General features: G+C 43.6%; 1 protein-coding gene across 3 annotated transcripts in view; it reads left to right on the forward strand.

Annotated features, from left to right (window-relative positions):
• The window catches only part of rgs3b (regulator of G protein signaling 3b), a 95,760-nt gene that overhangs the window by 42,761 nt on the left and 26,409 nt on the right, over window positions 1-26,590 (forward strand). For all 3 annotated transcript variants that reach the window (XM_029722334.1, XM_029722335.1, XM_029722336.1), the window contains 7 exons: window positions 366-405; window positions 6,050-6,315; window positions 6,943-7,023; window positions 16,852-16,963; window positions 17,490-17,533; window positions 20,583-20,705; window positions 21,242-22,015. In XM_029722334.1, coding sequence (XP_029578194.1) covers window positions 366-405; window positions 6,050-6,315; window positions 6,943-7,023; window positions 16,852-16,963; window positions 17,490-17,533; window positions 20,583-20,705; window positions 21,242-22,015 — 1,440 coding nt within the window. The remainder of the gene's footprint in view (window positions 1-365; window positions 406-6,049; window positions 6,316-6,942; window positions 7,024-16,851; window positions 16,964-17,489; window positions 17,534-20,582; window positions 20,706-21,241; window positions 22,016-26,590) is intronic.

Here is a 26,590-nt window from a genome sequence, read left to right on the forward strand (position 1 = left end):
GACCAGAGCCTTATGGGAATAGGGTGCCATTTTGAATGCAGGCTTAGGTTTAGCACTCACTGTTCCTCTCTTGATTCATAGTCGGCTTATGTTTACTCAACGTATTTAGTTCTGTCCTTGAGCTGTCCTTGTCTATTGATGTTCTGTATTGTGTCATTCTGTTTTATGTTTCATGGTTTGTGTGGACCCCAGGAAGAGTAGCTGCTGCTTTTGCAACAACTAATGGGGGTCCTAATAAAATACCAAATACCAAAATTATACATGTCACCGCATGCACCACCATCCATACTGTAAAATGTAGACCTTTAACCCCCTTGTCGTCTTCTGACCTCACTAGACGGTTTTAATGCTTTTCTACTTCTCAGATCTTGCATCCCGTTTATCAAGACCGGAATGGTACACTTGGTAAGAAACTTTCATAAGATTAACTAACCAGTCAGTAGATTTGGTAACACTTTACTAAACACTTTAAAAACGTAAGCTTGCAGGTATAATGCTTTTTAATGCTTGTTAAAAGCATGTATGAGGCTTATAATACGTATTTGTTTGGGTAGTGAAGCGGCAACTTTTAATTTGGCTCTATACTCAAGACAAGACAAAATTGCAACAGACAGAGAACACAGGAGACAAAGGGTTGTGAAACAGTGGATAGTGGAATATATACGGAGGGAATGGGGCAACAGAAGACGAATAGCAGAGGGGCTAAGGATCTTGGAGATGGGGAAAGAGACGATAAAATGGTGGGACAGTTTGCTGGACTCTACCCAGAGGGGCAGATCCCGAGTGGACAGCCATCCCCTCTGCCCACGATGGTAGCGGGGAGCAAGGGTCCGGTGGCGGTCCACCTGACGTCGGTACCTGGAGGTGGTCTGAGAAGAGCGGCCCGGGCTTTCTTCCAGGTACGGCGACAATGAAGGGCAAACACCTGGGCAGAAGGTGTGCTGACCTCTTGCTCCGGGAAGAGTGGGGGCTGATAACCTAGGGAACACTCAAAAGGCGAGAGGCCCGTAGCAGAACAAGGAAGCCTGTTGCGAGCATATTCCACTCACACGAGTTTCTGGCTCCAGGTGGTGGAATTAGTGGAGACGAGGCAGCGAAGAGTCGTCTCCAGATCCTGATTGGCTCGCTCCGACTGGGGATGAAAACCAGAGGACAGGCTGGCCGATGACCCAATAAGGGTGCAGAATGCCTTCCAGAACCGGGAAGAGAACTGGGGACCGCGATCAGAGACCATGTCGACTGGCAGTCGATGGATCCGGAGGACCTTCTGCACAATGAGCTGGGCCGTCTCCTTAGCTGAGGGCAACTTAGGAAAATGAATAAAATAGGAGGCTTTGGGAAACCGGTCCCGCGCCCCCGGGGTACGACTGGGAACACTGTGCCTTGCGGACCAGACTCTCGATTCCCCAGACAATAGCAGCCGCTAGAAGGGAGGATGGTCTCGGGGTCTGAGGGTGTAGTTGCGGGGCTGTAAAGATGTGAGAGCGTGCCAGGCTTCACATTCTTGGACACCGGGCGGAAGGAAGCAGTGAAATGGAAGCGAGTGAATAACAGGGCCCATCTCGCCTGCCTGGAGTTGAGGCGCTTGGCGGTGCAGAGATATTCCAGGTTCTAATGGTCCGTCCACACCAAAAATGGCTGTTCTGCCACTTCTAACCAGTGCCTCCACTCCTCCAATGCCATCTTGACACTGAGTAATTCTCCTTTTCCCACATCGTAGTTCCTCTCGGCGGGGTTTAGGCGATGGAAAAGGAAGGTGCAGGGATGCAGCTTCTGGTCCTGGGCAGAGCGTTGGGACAGGACAGCCCCCCCTCCAACATCCGAGGCGTTGACCTCCACCACGAACTGATGGGATGGGTCCAGATGGATTAAGATGGGCCTGTAGTAAATCGCTGCTTGAGGTCAGAACGCCCATTCAGCTGCTGGAGACCATTTGAACGGCACCTTGGGAGAGGTGAGTGCAGAGAGGGGAGAATCAAGGGTGCTGTAACCCCGGATGAAACAACAGTAGAAATTTGCAAACTCCAGGAAACTTGCAGCTGAACTCTGGACGTGGGTTGAGGCCAATCCACCACTGCTCTCACCTTGTCTGAACACTCCCTGCAGTGATGACGTATCCTAGGAAGGAGATGGTGGTCCGATGGAACTCACACTTCTCCGCCTTCACGAACAGCTGGTTCTCCAGGAGACGCTGGAGGACCTGTCAGACATGGAAGACGTCTTCCATGTCTGACAGGTCCTCCAGCGTCTCCTGGAGAACCAGCTGTTTGTGAAGGCGGAGAAGTGTGAGTTCCATCGGACCACGTGCTCTTGAGCTAACCGGGAATAGATGATGATGTCGTTGAGGTAGACAAACACAAATCGGTTCAACATGTTTTAGAGCACATCATTGACAAGGGCCTGGAACACTGTGGGAGCGTTGGTCAGTCCAAACTGCATCACCAGGTACTCCTTGTGCCCGCTAGCCATGTTAGACTCATCCCCTTCCCGTATCCGAACCAGATGGTAGGAATTCTGAAGGTCCAACTTGGAGAAGATGGTTGCTGCCTGGAGAGGCTCAAAAGCTGAGGAGATGAGTGGTAGCTAGTAACTGTTTTTAACCGTAATGTCATTGAGACCCCGGTAGTCGATACACGGACACAGGGTCTTGTCCTTCTTCTCCACAAAGAAGAACCTTGTGCCGGTGGAGTCTCGGGACCTGACAGGGCATAAAAACGCCCCTGAGGAGGTGTAATAACCGGGAGAAGGTCGATGGCGCAGTCATATGCCCGATGCAGAGGATGCGAGGTGGCATGGGCCTTGCTGAAAATCTCCCAGAGGACCTTGTATTCCCGCCAGAACGATGGAGAGGTTCGGGGCTTCTCCCAAGCCCGCAGGCAGCACCGACTTCAGGCAATGCGCATGGAAAAACGGGCTCCAACCCAGGATAGCACCAGTCGATCAGAGGATTGGGCTTCTGGAGCCAGGAGAACTCCAAAACCACTGATGCATGAGGGGATTCAATGGGCAGGAACTGCATGCTCTCACTGTGATTGCCCGACACTCTCAGGCTAATGGGAAACGTAGTGTGCGTGACTCTGCCAATAGAGCGCCCATCCAACGCTCAGACGTCCATGGGAATGGAGAGGGGTTGTGTGGTGATGCCCAGCTCCGACACCAGGGTAGCGTCCATTAAACTCTTGTCGGCCCCAGAGTCAATGGGCAGGTAGCTAAGAAATGGGCATTTTTAGATATACAGGGTAAAGTTGATAATTTCATGAGGACAGCAATCACTTTTGCAAGCTGCTCACACACAGAGAAGTCAGCTCAGACAGATCCAGCTCAGAGAGGCCCACTCCATCTGCAGCAGATTTTATACTGAACAAAAATATAAATGCAACATGGAACAACTTCAAAGATTTTACTGACTTACAGTTCATATAAGGAAATCAGTCAATTGAAATAAATACAATAGCCCCTAATCTATGGATTTCACATGACTGGGCAGGGGTGCTTGGCAGCCAGGGCCAGCCAATCAGAATGAGTTTTTCCCCACCACAAAAGGGCTTTATTATAGACAGAACCCCCCCACCCCCACCCTCCCCAGACAATCCCACAGGTAACCTGGGCTGGCGCGGTTACACGTGGTCTGCGGTTGTGAGGCCGCTTGGATGTACTGCCAAATTCTCTGAAACTACGTTGGAAGCAGCTTATTGTAGAGAAATGAGCATTCAGTTCTCTGGCAGCATGACAATTGCACGCTCCCTCAAAACTTGAGACATCTGTGGCATTAAATTTTAAAAGTGTCCTTTTATTGTCCCCAGCACAAGGTGCACCTATGTAATGATCATGCTGTTTAATCAGCTTCTTGATATCCCACACGTGTCAGGTGGGTGGATTATCTTGCAAAGGAGAAATTCTCACTAATAGGGATGTAATCAATAAGCTTTTTGTGCATATGGAACATTTCTGAGAGCTTTTATTTCAGCTCATGAAACATGGGACCAACAATTTACATGTTGCATTTGTATTTTTGTTCAGTGTTATTTAGAATGGAATATGTATGTGTTTATGCAACAAATGTTTTCGCATCGTATTTTCCATATGCACAAAAAGCTTATTTCTCACAAATTTGGTGGACAAATTTGTTTACATCCCTGTTAGTGAACATTTCTCCTTGGCCAAGATAATCCATCCACCTGACAGGTGTGACATATCAAGAAGAATGTGTTCATTAGTGTTCAAAAACATATTATATTCTTATTTACAATAAGTGACTCCAAAGTGACACTACATTATTTTGCATTAATTTCTATTGGGCACAACAAACTGAAACACAGCCAAAACAAGCGTCAAATGTATCCAACAACTTTGTAGAGCAACAAGCTTGATGTGGTTATTGCGTGCTAGGAATATAGGACCAATTACTAAACTTTTGACTACTCTAAAGACCGACTCCCCCTAAAAAGCAACTTCTTGTTTTGAAAATGACCTATGTGGCATTGATATGAGACAGAAACATTTATTCTGGTGTCAAAATCTACTACAAAGTGTACAGTAAAAAGAATAATTCTGGTCATAAAGTCAGTCTCGTCCTAAACTGGGATTTGCGAGTTGAACAAAATGGTATGTCATGGAATGAAACCATAATGGTTTTCCTTGGATTGGGTTCATTTCAATCCTGCTTGACACAGCCGGCATCACCCAAGTAATCATCAATTGCATGCAACCCCATCGTAATGCCCATGGTCAATTTGGTTTGGCATTCGATATCGCTATGGGGCTAGTTAGGGACCATCAGTAAATGTTACTCACCACCTGGATTCGGTCTTATGTAGCAAAATGTGAAATGGTGTTTTTTACATTGGATACAAGTCCAATGTAAAGTCCATGGTGCTTGCCTACGGAGCTGTGAGGGGAACGGCACCTCCGTACCTTCAGGCTCTGATCAGGCCCTACACCCAAACAAGGGCACTGCGTTCATCCACCTCTGGCCTGCTCGCCTCCCTACCTCTGAGGAAGCACAGTTCCCGCTCAGCCCAGTCAAAACTGTTCGCTGCTCTGGCACCCCAATGGTGGAACAAGCTCCCTCACGACGCCAGGACAGCGGAGTCAATCACCACCTTCCGGAGACACCTGAAACCCCACCTCTTTAAGGAATACCTGGGATAGGATAAAGTAATCCTTCTAACCCCCCCCCCCCAAAAAGATTTAGATGCACTATTGTAAAGTGGTTGTTCCACTGGATATCATAAGGTGAATGCACCGATTTGTAAGTCGCTCTGGATAAGAGCGTCTGCTAAATGACTTAAATGTAAATGTAATAAAAGTAGAGACTCAGAGCTACAAAATGGTATATCATACACTGCATTTGAGGAACAATGGGAATGTAATTCTGCTTTGAAAGTTGGTCAACTTGTAAACTCACTTTTGAGAAAATCGCCTTTGAATGTTTTGGTATCTAGTGAAGAGCTCTTCTTTGTCTACACCCATTCAGCATCGTTCACACCCTGTTAAGCTTTAGCCCCACCCTTCTCATTTCGCTCTCGAATCTCACACTTGACGCTCTGGCCGATGATTTGTTTACTTCTGGATAACACGAAAACAGCCTAACCAGCTCCACTGGCAACAATTTCATTTAATTTTTTTTCTGACACCGGCCATATTCAACGGGTGTTGTACACACGTCTCGTTAGATAACAAACCAGTCAGCTAACGTTAGCTAGTTAAACAACAATGAACAAAGTGCCAACACTGCCTAACATTATGCTCTAACTGGAAAAGCAAACAGCTCTGGGAAACGAATAACGTCTGCTAGGGAGCCAGACAGCTGATGTTAGCTAGCTAGCTAACAGTACACTTTAGCTTACATTTACATTTTCATTTTAGTCATTTAGCAGATGCTCTTATCCAGAGCGACTTACAGTAGTGAATGCTGGAGTTTAGAGCCAAATTAAATGTTTTAGCTGACTGTCTAAATAAATACGTAGGGGAGTGTACTGTACAGTATGTTAACTCTATGTATATTTTTCTGAGAGTATATTGTTGCATTCATGTTTTACCAAAATAGGTAAGATTTATCAAACTCACCCAAGCAGTGGACTTCAGCAGGGCAATGGCTTTCTACAGGACACTGCTAGCGGGCTACAGGCCACAGGCTTATCTTCTCAACGCTCCATCGGCAAGACGGCTACCATGCTGCCCCCATCTGGCTACCAACCCAGCTATGGCAATTACCAGAACTGCACCATTGTCCAGTCTCATCTGCCCTACTCCAATTACGGAACCTACGTCACGCTGGCGCCCAAAACCCTCATCTTCCCCGTCTTTGTTCAGGTTGGCTCTTTTGTTTTATTAATTTGTGTTATTACATGATCATGTTTTTCTTGAGCTGACTGGTGGGTCTGTTGGTGTTGTTGCTGTCAGTCATATTTGTCCCTTGGCTGAACTGATCAGATGCATGATTGGGGTGTCTGGATGAGAAGCAAGTAGAAGACTTTCAAACTGACAGCAGGGTAGTGTTTGAGGTGACGTTGTAGCAAAACATATCAAATTGTTGTGGAACACAAAGCGACAATGATTGTTTCTAATTTGACAAGTTCCAACAGTACCTCCCCATTTCTTCCTTTTCGGGCCTAGTGAAGCATTAGTGAGATTCATGATTGTGATGGTGTAATGTTATTTAGCATCCGATTTAAACTCGACCTAAGAGGTTTGATTTCAGAGAGATAGAAAGATTGACAAAATCATATCCTGTGTGCCTAACTTGGTAGAGCATGGTACTTGCAACACCAAGGATAGTGGGTTGATTCCCGCTGGGGCAAACCATACAAAAAATGTATTCGCGCATTACTGTAAGTCGCTTCGGATAAAAGAGTGTACTAAATGGCATATTCAGTATATATGATATAAAATCATGCATTATTAGCACAGGGGTGTTTACTGGTGTGTTCTCTCTTGTAGCCCCTGGAACTGTGTAGCAAGCGAACACTTCTTCTCTCAGAGGAGATGATCCTGCATGAGAGCCAGTACATGTCTATCAAGGTACAATGTCATTTCTCTTCTGTTGTGTTATTTACTTCACATTGTTGCTCTTCTACCTGTGTAATTACACTGTAATGACATAGTTAGATTATTACATAATAGTTTTGCTGTAGCTTTGTAATTGCACAGCAATGAAGTTGAGTGGTTCTTGTTTTTACACCAGTGGAATAAGGAACAGTCCCTATTCTTCTTGTGCAATTAAAAAAAAGAAACTCAGTTTCTATTCAATTATAACACAATTACCATTGTAATACCAAGTAACTTATTGTTAGAATAATGACCACATAAGGTATGCACAACAATTAACATTGACATTTCCTACAAATACGCCTTTTTTCTTTAGTCTTGGAATTTGTTGAATAGTTGTATTTCCTACATTACAGGTCTGCCTTTGCACCAGAGTCATTTTTCAGCACAAATGTACATTTTCTCTGTCAGGTTTCTAGTTTGCTCAAGTGACACCCCATAGAGAGATGCAGTATTATTAGGACGGATTAAACATTACCTGGTAAAAGCCAGATCCATATCACTGAACAATGTATGAGAAATGGAATGCTATGCCTATGTCCCAAATGCCATCCTATTCCCTATGTAGTGCACTACTTTTGACCAAGTCACGTAGGGCATTGGTCAAAAGTAGTGCACTATAAAGGGAATATGGTGCCATTTCGGATGGAATGATATGGGTCTCTTTAATGGTGATGTAGGATACACAGGACTTGATATAGTTACTTCTCAGATACAGACTGACGGTTTATGATAAATTAATAGAAATGTGTGCTGCCTTTTCACCAAGAAGAAAGGAGATGGCTGGATTTGATGTGTCTTACAGTAAACTCAGCAAAAAAGTAACGCCCCTTTTTCAGGACCCTGTCTTTCAAAGGAAATTCGTAAAAATCCAAATAACTTCACAGATCTTCATTGTAAAGTGTTTAAATTCTTATGGATGGTGGCAGTATTGAGTAGCTTGGATGACTGACGTACCCAGAGTAAACTGCCTGCTACTCACGCCCAGAAACTAAGATATGCATATTATTAGTAGATTTGGATAGAAACACTCTGAAGTTTCTAAAACTGTTTGAATGATGTCTGTGAGTATAACAGAACTCATATGGCAGGCAAAAACCTGAGAAAGAATCCAAACAGGAAGTGGTTTGTGGTTTTTCAAGTGATTGCCTATCCAAACTACAGTGTCTGTGGGGTCATTTTGCACTTCCTAAGGCTTCCACTAGATGTCAACAGTCTTTAGAACCTTGTTTGAGGCTTCTACTGTGAAGTGGGGATGAATAAGAGCTCATTGAGTGAGAGGACTGCCAGCAGGACTGCGCACTCACGTGAGAGGTAGCTCAGTTCCATTGCATTTCTGAAGACAAAGGATTTCTCTGGTTGAAACCTTATTGCGGATTTATGATAAAAACATCCTAAAGATTGATTCTATACATCGTTGACATGTTTCTACGAACTGTAATGGAATTTTTTGAGTTTTCGTCTGACCTGCGCGTCGTGAATTTGGATTTGTGAACTGAAGGCGTGAACAAAAAGGAGGTTTTTGGACATAAAGGATGGACTTTATCGAACAAAACAAACATTTATTGTTGAACTGGGATTCTTGGGAGTGCATTCTGATGAAGATCATCAAAGGTAAGTGAATATTTATAATGCTATTTCTGACTATTGTTCACTCCAACATGGCGGATATATTGTATGGCATGTTTTTGTGTTTGAGTGCCGTACTCAGATTATTGTGCTTTTTTTTCGGTAAAGCTTTTTTGAAATCTGACACAGCAGTTACATTAAGGAAAAGTTTATCTAAAGTTCCATGCATAACACTTGTATTTTCATCAACATTTATTATGAGTATTTCTGTAAATTGATGTGGCTCTCTGCAAAATCACCAGATGTTTTGGAGGTAAAACATTACTGAACATAACGCGCCAATGAAAACTGAGATTGTTGGATATAAATATGAACTTTATCGAACAAAACATACATGTATTGTATAACATGAAGTCCTATGAGTATCATCTGATAAAGATCATCAAAGGTTAGTGATTAATTTTATCTCCATTTCTGCTTTTTGTGACTCCTCTCTTTGGCTGGAAAATGGCTGTGTTTTTTTTGTGTATAGGCTCTGACCTAACATAATCATATGGTTTGCTTTCGCCGTAAAGCCTTTTTGAAATCAGACACTTTGGCTGGATTAACAAGAAGTAAAACTTTAAAATGGTGTATAATACTTGTATGTTTGAGGAATTTTAATTATGAGATTTTTGTTGTTTTGAATTTGGCGCCCTGCACTTTCACTGGCTGTTGTCATATCGATCCCGCTAACGGGATTCAAGTCATAAGAAGTTTTTTGCCCAGGGTCTCTGCTCATCTGTGTGAACGTGCCTTAGGCATGCTGCAAGGAGGCATGAGGACTGCAGATGTGGCCAGGGCAAAAAATTGCAATGTCCGTACTATGAGACGCCAAAGACAGCGCTACAGGGAGACAGGACGGACAGCTGATTGTCCTCGCAGTGGCAGGCCACGTGTAACAACACCTGCACAGGATCGGTGCATTCGAACATCACACCAGCGGGACAGGTACAGGATGGCAACAACAACTGCTCGAGTTACACCAGGAACGCACAATCCCTCCATCAGTGCTCAGACTGTCCGCAACAGGCTGAGAGAGGCTGGACTGAGGGCTTGTAGGCCTGTTGTAACGCAGGTCCTCACCAGACATCACTGGCAACAACGTCGCCTATGGGCACAAACCCATCGTCGGTGGACCAGACAGGACTGGCAAAAAGTGCTCTTCACTGGCGAGTTGCGGTTTTGTCTCACCAGGGGTGATGGTCGGATTCGCGTTTATCGTCGAAGGAATGAGCGTTACACCGAGGCCTGTACTCTGAAGCGGGATCGATTTGGAGGTGGAGGATCCGTCATGGTCTGGGGCGGTGTGTCACAGCATCATCGGACTGAGCTTGTTGTCATTGCAGGCAATCTCAACGCTGTGTGTTACAGGGAAGACATCCTCCTCCCTCATGTGGTACCCTTCCTGCAGGCTCATCCTGACATGACCCTCCAGCATGACAATGCCACCAGCCGTATGCTTGTTCTGTGTGTGATTTCCTGCAAGACAGGAATGTCAGTGTTCTGCATGGCCAGTGAAGAGCCCGGATCTCAATCCGATTGAGCACGTCTGGGACCTGTTGGATTGGAGGGTGAGGTCTAGGGCTATTCCCTCCAGAAATGTCTGGGAACTTGCAGGTGCCTTGGTGGAAGAGTGGGGTAACATCTCACAGCAAGAACTGGCAAATCTGGTGCAGTCCATGAGGAGGAGATGCACTGCAGTACTTAATGCAGCTGGTGGCCACACCAGATACTGACTGTTACTTTTGATTTTGACCCCCCCTTTGTTCAGGGACACACTATTCCATTTCTGTTAGTCACATGTCTGTGGAACTTGTTCATTTTGTCTGTTATTGAATCTTGTTATGTTCATACAAATATTTACACATGTTAAGTTTGCTGAAAATAAACGCAGTTGACAGTGAGAGGACGTTTCTTTTTTTTGCTGAGTTTACATTTTATGGTCCTTATTGATTTAGTTTATAATAACTTTTTATTAGCCGGGATAGTCCACTGAGTAACACTTGCCACTGTTTTCCAGGCAGTCCTGGAACAGTATTTTAAGTTAGGCATATTGTCTCAGCTTTGCTTTGCTTCTCTTCAGCAGTGCGCAGATGTATATATTTCATAGTTCTGTTATTTTTTTAAATGTTATACTTTACATTACTACAGTCAGGTCCATAATTATTGACACCATTGATAAAGATGAGCAAAAAAGACGGCATAAAATAAATAATACAAATGCTGTGCTATATTGCATGCAACAACAAAAAGTGTATTTTATACTACTACAATTGCTTAGAGACAGATTTTGTATCAAAATTATCGCCAACCCTGTTTTCAGTAATCCAGCACCCTGACAGCACTGAGCCTTTTTCTAAAATGTTTTATGAGATTAGAAAACACTCTATACAGAATCTTTCCAGATCCTTGATATTCTTTGTCTGTGCTTATGGACTGCCCTCTCTTATTCAAACCACAGGTTTCAATGGGGTTCAAGTCCGGAGACTGAGATGGCAAAATTGTACCACAGTATGAGTCATAATGCCCATTAAACCTAGCGGTCATACAAGGAAATAGTTCCAATGGTTTTTCCACCATTCGTTTTTCCCAAAGGGGATTTTAGAAACTCTTAAAATAAGGGTTGTGTTTCGTGTAGGCTTACCCTGGCGTGACGTTTTGATAACTGTGTAAATCTCTCGAATACAAGGTGACTTTCATCACGCGTTCTCTTTAATTTCAAACTTTCCTACAAGTTATTTTGGCTGCTGTATTTAACATTCAGCAAACAAGAGCAAACTTGCATCCCTCTTCGAAAAGTCTAGTAGTATAAGAAAGACAAAAAAAATGCTACTCACTTCCTCATGCACGTTGTGCAGTATGGGGGGGACCCGAAAAAACACAAACAAAGGCTCCAAAAACACCAAAATACAGTGCATTCAGAAAGTATTCAGACCCCTTGACTTTCCAATCTTTAGGGATCTCAGACGATACAAAAGAGTTTGAACAGGCTAGTAATAGGGGTTGCAACAATTGCAGAGGATAATTTAAGAGAGAGAGGGTCCAGATTGTCTAGCCCAGCTGATTTGTAGGGGTCCAGATTTTGCAGCTCTTGTGGGGGGTACAGAGTTGTTGACCGGGGTAGGGGTAGCCAGGTGGAAAGCATGGCCAGCCGTAGAGAAATGCTTATTGAAATTCTCAATTATAGTGGATTTATCGGTGGTAACAGTGTTTCCTAGCCTCAGAGCAGTGGGCAGCTGGGAGGAGGTGCTCTTTTTCTCCATGGACTTTACAGTGTCCCAGAACTTTTTGGAGTTTGTGCTACAGGATGCAAATGTCTGTTTGAAAAAACTATCCTTTGCTTTCCCAGCTGCCTGTGTATATTGGTTCCTAACTAATGCAGTACGCCACAGGATGTTTTTGCGCTGGTCAAGGGAAGTCAAGTCTGGAGTGAACCAAGGGCTATATCTGTTCTTAGTTCTACATTTTTTGAATGGGGCATGCTTATTTAAGATGGTGAGGAAAGCACTTTTAAAGAGTAACCAGGCATCCTCTACTGACGGAATGAAGTCAATGTCCTTCCAGGATACCCGGGCCAGGTCGATTAGAAAGGCCTGCTCGCTTTAGTGTTTTAGGGAGCGTTTGACCGGGGACCCATTAGGGACGCAGGCAATGATCGCTGAGACTTATGTCAATGTGATATTTCAGTTAGAATTTTTTTATACATTTGCTCAAGTTTTTAAAAATCTGGTTTTGCTTTGTTATTATGGTGTAGATTGATAAAGGGAAAAAATGATGTAATCAATTGCAGAATAAGTCTGTAACATATATATTTTTTTTAAAGTCAAGGGGTCTGAATACTTTCAGAATTCATAAGCATTCACATCCCTGTTAGAATCACCTTTGGCAGTGATTACAGCTGTGAGTCTTTCTGGGTAAGTCTGTTAGAGCTTTGCACATCTGGATTGTACAATATTTGAACATTATTCTTTAAAAAAATGTCAAGTTTAAGTTGGTTGTTGATGACTGCTAGATCTTCAAGCAGATTTAAGGCAAAATTGTAACTAATTTTTGGAAAGAAACTCTTGTGTATATTTGGCCTTGTTAGGTTATTGTTCTACTGAAAGGTGGATTTGTCTCCCAGTGTCTGTTGGAAAGCAGAGTGAACTAAGGATTTTGCCTGTGCTTCGCTCTATTCCGTTTCTTTTTATTAAAAAAACTCCCTTGTCGATGACAAGCATACTCATGACATGATGCAGCCACCAGCATGCTTGAAATTATGAACAGTGGTACTCATTGATGTGTTTGGAAGGATGCCTGTATCTTTGTAGTGACTGGGTGTATTGATACACCAGCCAAAGTGTAATTAATAACTTCACCATTCTCAAAAGGATATTCAATGTCTGCTTTGTTTTTCATTTTTATCCATCTACCAATAGGTTCCCTTCTTTGCGAGGAATTGGAAAACTTCACTGGTCTTTGTGGTTGAATTAGTGTTTGAAATTCACTGCTCGAATGAGGGACCTTACAGATAATTGATTGTGTGGGGTACAGAGATGAGGTAGTCATTCAAAAATCATGTTAAAAACTATTATTGCACACACAGTCCATGCAACTTATTATGTGAGTTGTTAAGCAAATGTTTACTCCTGAACTTATTTAGGCTTGCCATAACAATGGGGTTGAACATTTATTGACTCAAGACATTTCAGCTTTTAATTTTTAATTAATTTGTCAACATTTCTAAAAACATAATTCCACTTTGACATTATGGGGTATTGTGTGTAGGCCAGTGACACAAAATCTCAATTTAATCCATTTTGAATTCAGGTTGTAACAACAAAATGTGGAAAAAGTCAAGGGGTGTGAATATTTTCTAAAGGCACTGAAGCTACGGCCCTGGGTGGGTTTGACTTTGAAAACCAGAAGCATATGCAGAAAAGTACCTGATACCTACGGTAGAATATGGGGGTGGCTATTTTGCTTCCACTGGTCCTGGGGCCATTGTTAAGGTCAACAACATCATGAACTTTACCAAGTACCAGGAGGTTTTAGCCAAACACCTGGTTGCCTCTGCCAGGAGGATGACACACTTGTGGCAAAGTATCTTCCAGGAAGACACTAACCCCAAGCACTAATCAATATCCACAAAGAAAATTGTTAATTGACCACAAGAATCTACATTTTGCAATGGCTATCTCAGTCCCTGGACTTGAACACCATAGAAAACATGTGGTTTGAATAGAAGACAGCAAAGACAGCATCCGTAAGAGCAAACAAAGGATTTCAAGGATCTGGAAAGATCCTGTATGGAGGAATGTTATAAATTGATTTGCATTTTAATGAGGGAAATAAGTATTTGACCCCCCCTCAATCAGAAAGATTTCTGGCTCCCAGGTGTCTTTTATACAGGTAACAAGCTGAGATTAGGAGCACACTCTTAATAAAGGGAGTGCTCCTAATCTCAGTTTGTTACCTGTATAAAACACACCTGTCCACAGAAGCAATAAATCAATCAGATTCCAAACTCTCCACCATGGCTAAGACCAAAGAGCTCTCCAAGGATGTCAGGGACAAGATTGTAGACCTACACAAGGCTGGAATGGGCTACAAGACCATCGCAAAGCAGCTTGGTGAGAAGGTGACAACAGTTGGTGCGATTATTCGCAAATGGAAGAAACACAAAATAACTGTCAATCTCCCTCGGCCTGGGGCTCCATGCAAGATCTCACTTCGTGGAGTTGCAATGATCATGGGAACGGTGAGGAATCAGCCCAGAACTACACGGGAGGATCTTGTCAATGATCTCAAGGCAGCTGGGACCATAGTCACCAAGAAAACAATTGGTAACACACTACGCCATGAAGGACTGAAATCCTGCAGCGGCTGCAAGGTCCCCCTTCTCAAGAAAGCACATATACATGCCCGTCTGAAGTTTGCCAATGAACATCTGAATGATTCAGAGGACAACTGGTGAAAGTGTTGTGGTCAGATGAGACCAAAATGGAGCTCTTTGGCATCAACTCAACTCGCCGTGTTTGGAGGAGGAGGAATGCTGCCTATGACCCCAAGAACACCATCCCCACCGTCAAACATGGAGGTGGAAACATTATGCTTTGGGGGTGTTTTTCTGCTAAGGGGACAGGACAACTTCACTGCATCAAAGGGACGATGGACGGGGCCATGTACCGTCAAATCTTGGGTGAGAACCTCCTTCCCTCAGCCAGGGCATTGAAAATGGGTCGTATTCCAGCATGACAATGACCCAGAACACATGGCCAAGGCAACAAAGGAGTGGCTCAAGAAGAAGCACATTAAGGTCCTGGAGTGGCCTAGCCAGTCTCCAGACCTTAATCCCATAGAAAATCTGTGTAGGGAGCTGAAGGTTCGAGTTGCCAAACGTCAGCCTCGAAACCTTAATGACTTGGAGAAGATCTGCAAAGAGGAGTGGGACAAAATCCCTCCTGAGATGTGTGCAAACCTGGTGGCCAACTACAAGAAACGTCTGACCTCTGTGATTGCCAACAAGGGTTTTGCCACCAAGTACTAAGTCATGTTTTGCAGAGGGGTCAAATACTTTTTTCCCTCACTGTACTTGTTAAACAAAATCTCCTTGTCTGAGCAATTGTATTAGTATAAAATAATGTACTTTCCCCATTCCTTTGTTGAATACAATAATATAGCTCAGTATTTGTATTATGGATGGACTTTCCAAATAAAGTGTTACCATTTCTTTTATACAGTCTTTTTTTGCTGATCTTTTCAAGGGTGCCAATTTAATTATGGAGCTGACTGAATGTACACTGAACAAAAATATAAAACGCAACATGTAAAGTGGTTGGTCCCATGTTTCATAAGCTGAAATAAAAATTCCTGAAATGTTCCAAAGACCAAAAAAATTATAAATACATTTTGTGCACAAATTTGTTTACATCCCTGTTAGTGAGCATTTCTCATTTGCCAAGATAATCCATCCATCTGACAGGTCTGGCAAATCAAGAAGTTGATTAAATAGCATGATCATTACACAGGTGCACCTTGTGCTTGGGACAATAAAAGGCCACTCTAAAATCTGCAGTTTTCACACAACACAATGCCCCAGATGTCTCAAGTTGAGGGAGAGTGCAATTGGCATCTGTCCAACAGATCCGTTGCCAGAGAATTCAATGTTAATTTCTCCAACATATACCAGCGCCAACCTTGTTTTAGAGTATTTGGCAGTACATCCAACCAGCATCACAACCGCAGACCATGTGTAACAACGCCAGCCCAGGACATCCACATCCAGCTTTTTCACCTGCGGGATCATCTGAGACCAGCCACCCGGACAGCTGATGAAACTGTGGGTTTGCCCGATCGACTTTCTGCAAAAACTGTCAAACTGTCTAAGGGAAACTCATGTGTGCTCGTTGTCCTCACCAGGGTCTTCACCTGACTGCAGTTAGACTTCATAACCATCTTCAGTTGGCACAGATGTACCAGTCAGATGGCATACGATGTGTATGGCGTTGTGTGGGTGAGCGGTTTGCTGATGTCAACGTTGTGAACAGAGGTGTCCTGTGGTGGCGCTGGGGTTATGGTGTGGGCAGGCATAAGCTATGGACAATGAACACAATTGCATTTTATTGATGGCAATTTGAATGTACAGTGATACCGTGACGATATCCTGAGGCTCATTGTCATGCCATTCATCTGCCCCATCACCTCATGTTTGAGCATGATAATGCACGGCTCCATGTCGCAAGGATCTATACACAATTTCTGGAAGGTGAAAATGACCCAGTTCTTCCATGGCCTTCATACTCAGACATGTCACCCTTTGAGCACGTTTGGGATGCTCTGGATCGACGTGTACGACAACGTGTTCCAGTTCCCGCCAATATCAGGCAACTTCGCACAACCATTAAAAAAGAGTGGGACAACATTCCACAGGTCACAATCAACATCATGATTAACTCTATGTGAAGGAGATCTGTCACGCTACATGAGGCAAATTACTGGTTTTCTGATCAATGCCCCTACCTTTTTTCAAGGTATCTGTGACCAACTGAAGCATCTCTGTATTCCCAGTCATAGGAAATCCATAGATTAGGGCCTAATGAATTCATTTAAATTGACTGATTTCCTAATGTGAACTATAACTGTGTTTTATTTTTGTTCTGTGTACTACGCTCTGTGACTCAGTGCCTTGCCCTCTGTCTCCCCCTGAAGGTGACATTGCTCATTTACACAGACCTGATGCTGCTGACCAGGGAGGATGAGGCAGGCCACTGTAATGTGCTGCAGAGCCCCCTGTACCTCCACCAGCTCCACCTGCGGGATGGTGAGCACACACACACACACACACACACACACACACACACACACACACACACACACACACACACACGTTGTGTTTTTGTTGGCTGATGGGACCTCTTTGTGCTGGAGGGATGGGGCCGGATGGATTTGGGGACTGTGGAGGCCTCAGTGACTTTGGAACTGGAGCTCAGCTGATGCCCCATTGATGCCGTGTCTGCTTCGAACAATGGACTTGTCTCCAGCTCCGACTACAGAGGCAGACTGGGTGGTTGGGTGGACGGGGGGGCTGTGTATCCTTCACCTTCCTGTTACACCCCATAGCAGCACTCATTAGCTGGGGGATCTATGTGGGAATGTCCTATAGGGCTGAATTATCAAATTCCTCCCTACTCGTCTGTACTTGGAAATGTCAGAGGATGGAAGCGATAGAAGGATGAGTTTTTGGATGAGGCGACCAAAGGATAAACCATGTCTATTTAAGGATGTGGGATTTGCGGTCCGTTTCTCTATGTTGTGTGAGATGTCTTTTTTTCTCTCATCCTGTACAGTTCCTGCTGATGTTTTGAGGTTGTACATCATCCACTGGACAGAGGTAAACATGAATGAGCTTTTGTAATTTGTTTTTAATTATTTGACTTATTATATACAAATCCAAACAATACAATCTGTGTCTGGTGTCCGGGGGGTTTTGAATAAGAAAAGAAAGCAAGAAGACAAATTTCCATACAAAATACAAATACTGTATTATGTTTCAGGTAAAACCCAAATGCAGACTGTATTGAAGTAACAATGTTCATTACAGCAACAGGGGCAGGCAAACGACAGGTCAAGGCAGGGGTCGATAATCCAGAGTAGTGGGTACAGGTACAGTACGGCAGGCAGGCTCAGGCAGAGTGGTCAGGCGGGCTCAGGGTCAGGACAGGCAAGGGTCAAAACCAGGAGGAAGAGAAAAAGAGACTGGGGAAAAGCAGGAGCTGAGAAAAACGCTGGTTGACTTGACAAATGAGACGAACTGGCAACAGACAAACAGGGTACACAGGAATAAATACACAGGGGATAATAGGGAAGATGGGCGACACCTGGAGAGGGGGGTGGAGACAAGGACATGTAAAGCAGATCAGGGCGTGACAAACTCAAAAATAAAAAGACTAATGGTTGTTGAGTTTCATAAATCAGGCAATGGGTACAACAGAAAAATCTAATATTCCACTTTACACTATTAGGGCAACAATTAAGAAGTTTAAAACCACTGGTGCTGTGGTAATCTTGCCTGGTAAAGGACACATGTGTACAGGTTTGGGTAGGTTACTTTCTAAATGCATCCGTTACTATTACTAGTTACCTGTCCAAAATTGCAATCAGTAACGTGACTTTTGGATTACCTAAACTCAGTAACGTAATCTGATTACTTTGTTACTTTCTGTTTATGAGGCATGCTTTTTCAATGCTGAATTGAATGTCAGAAGGGAAAACAGAAAGGTTTCAATGTATTTATTTCACAAACAGCCTTTCTGAATTTAAAGGTCAACTGCCGCTTAAGAGCCAATCTCTCTGGTTTTAACTGGCCTAAATTGCATTGATATGAGCCAGAAACATTCATTCTAGTGTAATTCAGCTCCTACTTGGGCTGTCAGTGGTAAAACCTGAGACTGGTGTTGTTGATAAGTAGCTAAGTTTTGTTTATAGCTAGCTGCTACATGTCATTATTTAATAGGCTATGCTGCTATGATACTGTGATGTAACTAGCTAAATACATTAGCCTCTCCCTAACGTGTAATGTGAGAGGAAGATTTGCCTAGCTAACGTTGCACCTGAAAACAGGTTTGATGAATGTTGCCAGCTTGCTTTCAATGTTTCAACTCGATCTGGCTAGCTACTGTAAGATCCCTGCTAAATAATCAAGCAAACTAGCTAGCTAGCATTTGAGGGCTAACCCCAAAAAAGATGCCTAGTGGTTAGAGCGTTGGGCCAGTAACCGAAAATCTGTCGTTCTGCCCCTGAACAAGGCAGTTAACCCACTGTTCCCCGGGCGACGAAGATGTGGATGTCGATTAAGGCAGCCCCCCACACCTCTCTGATTCAGAGGGGATGGGATAAATGCGGAAGACACATTTCAGTAGTACAACTGACTAGGTATCGCCCTTTCCCTATTGTGTATTTTCTAGGGCAAATAAGGAGGCTGTGGCCAGACACCAGTCCAGTTTCAGAATAATGGAGGACATGGGGCCTCCCAAGTGGCGCAGTTGTCTAAGGCATTGCATTGCCATGCTAGAAGCGTCACAACAGACCTGGGTTCGATCCCGGGCTGTATCACAACAGGCATTCTATTTTTGCTCTATTATAGTGGCCACTATAGTAGACAACGATCAAGTGCACAAGGCTGTGTGCAAAAATAACGTTCACTGAGTAGAAAATATAATAATGTCCACATGTAGTCTACACCTGTAGGGATGTTCTGGGACCTAACAGTGCATATGAGGAGAGACGAGACATAAACGAGCCAGTTCTAGAATATTGTGTTGTAGGACAGCTGAGTTACTGAAGACCGCAGGCATTCAACTCTCAGTAGTTTATATAGTTTCCACGGTAACATGTATTTACTTGACGTGATGAAACATTGAAACATTTAGTTGCAAGCTACTTTCGTAGAATGACTCTTATGAAACACATTCCTGACACTGGCTCTTGCTATCTTGCCATAACTGATGTGACAGAGAAATATCAGTTGATAGGATAGCCAGCTGCAGCTATCATCAAATTATGCTAGCTAGCTGCTGTCAGCTTGGCTAACCACAAGGTCAGCGCAGGCTTTAGCCTACACATAGAACTGAATTAGCTGACCATCTTGAAATGGCAAGTCAGAGGGGAGAAGTCCTCAACTTGAAAACGTTGTTTTCTCCATAGGAAAGCTAGCTTAGTTTACCTCGCTCTACTCACTACTACACTGACTTTTTTGTTGTGATTGAATAGCAAAGAAACATCCACATCAAACCACACCCTCAAGACAACTGTCGTTTGCCTTCAGTGAAGGCCGCATGAGCATTGATGAAAAACAAAGCCAAATCAGGATGTGCAGTCGCCCTTTAAAAGTAATCCAAGAAGTAATCATCTATTTTTTTCAAAAGTATCAGTAATCTGATATTTTAGCTTGTAACGCTACTGATTACAGTAAAGAAAATTGTAATCGGATTATGTAGCTGTGAACAATGAATATCTTGTCCCCACGCACAGTGAAAAGGATGGTTCGGGAGGCAATGAAAAGTCCAAGGGCCACAGGAGAATTACAGAACTTGGTTGCATCTTGGGATCACCTAGTTTCCAAATGTACAATTAGACGCCACCTCCATGAAAATAGGCTATTTGAAAGGGCAATACTATTTTATTATTTATTTCATACAGTCGTTTTTGCTTATCTTTATCAGTGGTAATGTTGACTGTATACATATAACTAAAATGTTTACACTGTCTATTAAAGCCTTGTTTTGACACATTGAATGCCGCATTCAATTCAGGACGAGCTGTTGTTTACAATAGACCACCTCAAAAAAGGCGGTGTCATGCCTCAAATAAGGTTTCAAAATGTTTAGCTAAGGTGTGTCCTAAAAAATATGACCCCTATTTCTCTGTGTTGTCTATTGTAGAGGAGTGAGTGCCTGTTCAGTCTGGAGGCAAACACGGTGGAGCAGAAGAGGCGGGTACATCAGTGCCTGCGGGAGAACATTGACAAGCATCTGGAGCAGAGAGATACACTTGTACATGATCAGGTACACTGCCTACTAGGGTCAAATTGAAATGGGCACCCTCCACTTCTTTCCCAAAATTCCCAGGAGTTTCAGAAATTCTGGTTGGCAAATTCCATATTTCCTGCTTATGCCCTCCTGATTCCAGGAATCTTTCAACCAGGATTTCTGGAAAACTAGGACATTTTTGGAAAGTTATGTACATTTTTCAACTTTTCTACTGTCTGCATATCTGACTCCTCAGTTTTGGCTAGCAACATAGGATTGTGAATATGCTTGTTTCTTATTAAGTCCATTCAAACTTGCACTGTCAGATGAGGCTAGAATTATATGAAAGGATATCCTTTTGAGAAAGGCAAGTTGCAGAATGGTTAACCTTGATCACATAACGATATGTAGTTATTTGGATATGAGGTGATTTGTAGATCAGGGATTCTGCACAATCCCACTGCAATGTAGTTATTTCAAAGGCACATTCACTACATTCTAGATTGCCTCCAAAGCTAAAGCAATGAACCAATGATTGAATAGCTGAGTGTTGCCCCGCTGTGTGTTGACAGATGTTGGAACCAATGGCCGATGTCCATTGTGAGCTCGGTATCCTAAATCTGGGCCGTCAAGCCACCGAAGAGCCCTCCTCGCATGGCCCTTCCTCCGAACCCTACAGCATGAGCAGCCCGCCAGCCAATATTCTGAACCTCATCCCCCTGGTGGTGCGCAGCACAGAGGACCTTGGACAGAAGTTGCCCCTCACGCCCCCGCCGTGTACCATAGGTAAAACCTGCAAAAGCATGAACCTGGAGAGAACGGGCATCTGGAAGGAGAGGGAGAAGGTAGGGGAGGAGGGAGACGAGGAGAGGCAGCAGGGTGAGGGAGAGAGCGCCACTGAGACGTCAGAGACAGCGTGCATGGGTGCCATACCTATATCCCCCTCTCCGTCCTCCTCGCTCACAGTCCCAGATGTGCGCTTCCTCGATCGCTCCTTCAACACAGAACAAATGGGGGAAGAAGAGGAGGATGAGGAAGACTGTGACGAAGACGGACTGGAATGTCGGAGCATCGGGGAGTGCTCTCCCTTTAGGAAGCGGGGTGAGGGCGTGAGCGGTGGTGACGAGCCGAGGGTCCTCCACAGACGCACGCTTAGTGAGGGCAGTCTGCTGCAGGAGCTGCGCTCGCCACGTTTCATCTCCGACAGCACCATCCACCACCTGGACAGAGGCAACGCTCCCCCGCTGGGCGGCTGGATGAGGCCCTCCCCCAAGACCCTGAGGAAGGAGTTGACCAGGAACGGAGGCTCGGTGCACCAGCTCTACATGCTCCTCTCAGGGAGGAAGGTAAGTCTCTGCAAGTACCACTGCAAGTAAGATGGCGGTGGTGTTCACCTCAAGATAAAAACGTTAGACTAAATATTAGCACTTCACATACTGGTGGGCAATAACCTTCAATCTGGATAACAACACAAAACAAATCATGTATCGACAAATATTACGAAAACAAGCAACACCCAAACATGACAGAGAGTAATGGAAACAAGCGATTTAAGCTTTTCACCACCGGGAATGGTAAAGGTGAAAACAGATCTGTTAAAATCGATAAATGACAAGCTGGGCATAGTTGAATTAGTCAGTAAAGATATAAAGGAGTTGAATGCAAGCCTCAACATGAGTGACGAAAAGCTGCGACAATGGAGAAAGCAACAAACAAACAAGCTTAAACGTCCATTTAAGATTGAAACGTTTTTTGCTCAATTTTGCATGCCTTCTCAAACAACTGCAACGGTAAATGCATTCGTAAATCAAGTCCTTTCCTGAGTTGGGAATCTGAGAATCTGAGTTTATGGTGGTTTGTGGGGGAAAGGGGTTGACTGTGTTTGTGTGTATATGTATCCAACAACTTTTTGAAGGGAGTAAAGGTGTTAGGGACAATATAGGATGATTCACAATAATTGTTTGCTAAAATAATAATTGCTTGCCAAAAATTGTATTTTTGTAATGGCAATCCTGGTTAGAGGTAACAATCCTTTGCATGAAATGCCTACATTATTACTAATATGGTTTGTTAATTAGGGATTTATATATATATATATACACACACACACACACACACACACACACACACACACACACACACACACACACACACACACACACACACACACACACACACACACACACACACACAGTACCAGTGAAAAGTTTGGACACACCTACTCATTGCAGGGTTTTTCTTAATTTTTTATATTTTCTACAGTGTAGAATAATAGTGAAGACATCAGAACTATGAAATAGCAGATATGGAATCTTGTAGTAGCCAAAAAAAGTGTTAAACAAATCAAAATATATTTTATATTTGAGATTCTTCAAAGTAGCCACCATTTGCCTTGATGACAGCTTTGCACTCTTGACATTCTCTCAACCAGCTTCATGAGGTAGTCACCTGGAATGCATTTCAATTAACAGGTGGTATACAGAAGATAGCCCTATTTGGTAAAAGACCAAGTCCATATTATGGCAAGAACAGCTCAAATAATCAGAGAAACGACAGTTCATCATTACTTTAAGGCATGAATGTCAGTCAAAAAATTTCAAGAACTTTGAAAGTTTCTTCAAGTGCAGTCGCAAAAACCATAAAGCGCAATGATGAAACTGGCTCTCATGAGGACCGCCACAGGAAAGGAAGACCCAGAGTTACCTTTGCTGCAGAGGATAAGTTCATGAGAGTTAACTGCACCTCAGATTGCAGCCCAAATAAATGCTTCACAGAGTTAACGTAACAGACACATCTCATCATCAACTGTGGTATACAGAAGGAGACTGCGTGAATCAGACCTTCATGGTTGAATTGCTGCAAAGAAACCACTACTAAAGGACACCAATAAGAAGAATAGACTTGCTTGGGCCAAGAAACACAAGAAATGGACATTAGAATGGTGAAAATCTGTCCTTTTGTTCTGATGAGTCCAAAATTTAGATTTTTGGTTCCAATCTGCGTGTCTTTGTGAGATGCAGAGTAGGTGAATGGATGATCTCCGCATGTAATGGTGCCGGTGGGGATGGCTGCCATTTTACGGGCTCCTAACCAACTGTGCGATTTTGTTTAGTTTTTTCGCATTTTTTGTAACTCAGTTTGTACATAATTTTGCTGCTACCGTCTGTTATGACCAAAAAGAGCTTCAGGACATCAGAACAGCGATGACTCACCTCGAACTGGATGAAGATTTTTTCTTTAATGAGTCTGACGCGAAGAATATACTGCTTTGTCAAGACAAGGCCGAAATCCCAGTTCTCAGCGTGAAGAAAAGATGTAGGAAAAGGAGAGCGCGGTGCCTTGTAAGAGTTCACAGACGAGTAGGTAAACCACAACTTCCCTCCATATTATTGGCCAACGTGCAGTCATTGGAAAACAAACTGGATTACAATTATAATTAATCTACAATTAAGACTATCGTACCAACGGGACACTAACTAATATATTATGTTTCACCGAGACGTGGCTGAAAGACGACACGGATAATATAGTAGAGCTGGCTGGCTTCTCCGTGCATCGGCAGGATAGAGCAGCTACGTCTGCTAAGACGAGGTGTGGGGGTGTGTGTGTCTATTTGTCAATAACTGCTGGTGTGCATTGTCTAATATTAAAGAAGTCTCAAGTTATTGCCCGCTTGAGGTAGAATACTTCATGATAAGCTGTAGACCACGCGATCTACCAAGAGTGTTCTCATCTATATTATTCGTAGCCGTCTATTTACCACCACAAACCGATGCTGGCAGTAAGACCACACTCAACGAGTTGTATAAAGCCATAAGCAAACAAGAAAATGCTCATCCAGAAGCGGCGCTCCTAGTGGCCGGGAACTTTAATGCAGGCAATCTTAAATCCTTTTAACCTAATTTCTACCAGCATGTCACATATGCTACCAGAGGAAAAAAACTGTAAACCACCTTTACTCCACACACAGAGACACATACAAAGCTCTCCCCCACCCTCCGTTTGGCAAATCTGACCAAAATTATATCGTCCTGATTCCTGCTTACAAGCAAAAACTAAAGCAGAAAGTACCAGTCACTCGCTCAATACGGAAGTAGTCAGATGATGCGGATGCTAAGCTGTTTTGATAGCACAGACTGGAATATGTTCTGGGATTCATCCAATGGCATTGAGGAGTATACCACCTCAGTCACCAGCTTCATCAATAAATATATTGATGACATCGTCCCCACAGTGACTGTACGACAATCCCCAACCAGAAGCCACAGGCAACATCCGCACTGCGCTAAAGGGTGGAGCTGCTGCTTTCAAGTAGCGGGACACTAATCCGGATGCTTATAAGAAATCCCGCTATGCCCTCAGATTAACCATCAAACAGGCAAAGCGTCAATATGGCACTAAGATTGAATCCTATTACACAGGCTCTGACAGATGTGACAGGGCTTGAAAAATATTATGGACTACAAACTCTGTGAGCTGCCCAGTAATGCTAGTCTACCAGACGAGCTAAATGCCTTATATGCTTGCATCAAGAAAAGCAACACTGAAGCATGCATGAGAGCACCAGCTGTTCCGGACGACTGTGATTACGCTCTCCGTAGCGGATTTGAGCAAGAGCTTTAAACAGGTCAACATTCACAAAGCCATGGGGGCAGACGGATTACTGGGACGTGTACTCAAAGCATGCGCTGACCAACTGACAAGTGTCTTCACTGACATTTTCAACCTGTCCCTGACTGAGTCTGTAATACCTACATGTTTCAAACAGACTGTGCCCAAAAAAGCAAAGGTAACCTGCCTAAATGATTACCACCCAATAGTACTCACGACGGTAGCCATGAGGTGCGTTGAAAGGCTGGTCATGGCTCACATCAACACCATCATGCCGGAAACCCTAGACCTACGCCAATTCGCATACCACCCTAACAGATCGACAGATTACGTAATCTCAATAGGAATAGGCTCCCATTAACATCGACCAGGCTGGAGTGGAGCGGGTTGAGAGTTTCAAGTTCCTTGGTGTCCACATCACCAACAAACTATCAGTTGTGAAGAGGGCACGACAACACCTTTTTTCCCCCCAGATCCTCATAAAGTTCTACAGCTGCATCATTGAGAGCAATCTGACCAGTTGTATCACCGCCTGGTATGGCAACTACTCAGCATTTGACCGTAAGGCGCTATAGAGGATAGTGCGTACAGCCCAGGACATCACTGTGGCCAAGCTTCCTGTCATCCTGGACTTATATACTTGGCGGTATAAGAAGAAGGCCCCAAAAAATGTAAAAGACTCCAGTCACCCAAGTCATAGACTGTTCTCTCTGCTACAACATGGCAAGCGGTACCGGAGCGCCAAGTCTAGGACCAAAAGACTCCTTAACAGCTTCTACACCAAATCCATAACACTGCTGAACAATTAATCAAATGGCCACCCGGACTATTTACATTGACTCCCTCCCCTTTGTTTTTACACTGCTGCTACTCGCTGTTTATTATCTATGTATAGTCACTTTACAATTTACTTCGTCTAACCTGTACCCCCACACGTTGACTCGGTACCCGTTCCCCCTGTACATAGCCTTGTTATTGTTATGTGATTTTCTTGTGTTACTTTTCGATTTTGTAGATTTTTTTCTCACTTTAGTTTATTTAGTAAATATTTTCTTAAGAACTTTTTTTTAACTGAATTGATGGTTAAGGGCTTGTAAGTAAGCATTTAACGGTAAGTTTACACCTGTTGTATTTGGCACATGTGACAAATAACATTTTATTTTATGTGTGGTTCACATTGTGAGGCATGGAGGAGGAGGAGTGATGGTCTGGGGGTGCTTTGTTGGTGACACAGTCTGTGATTTATTTAGAATTCAAGGCACACTTAACCAGCATGGCTACCACAGCATTCTGCCGCGATACGTCATCCC

This window comes from Salmo trutta, chromosome 29 (assembly GCF_901001165.1).
Source record: "Salmo trutta chromosome 29, fSalTru1.1, whole genome shotgun sequence".
Classification (NCBI taxonomy): domain Eukaryota; kingdom Metazoa; phylum Chordata; class Actinopteri; order Salmoniformes; family Salmonidae; genus Salmo; species Salmo trutta.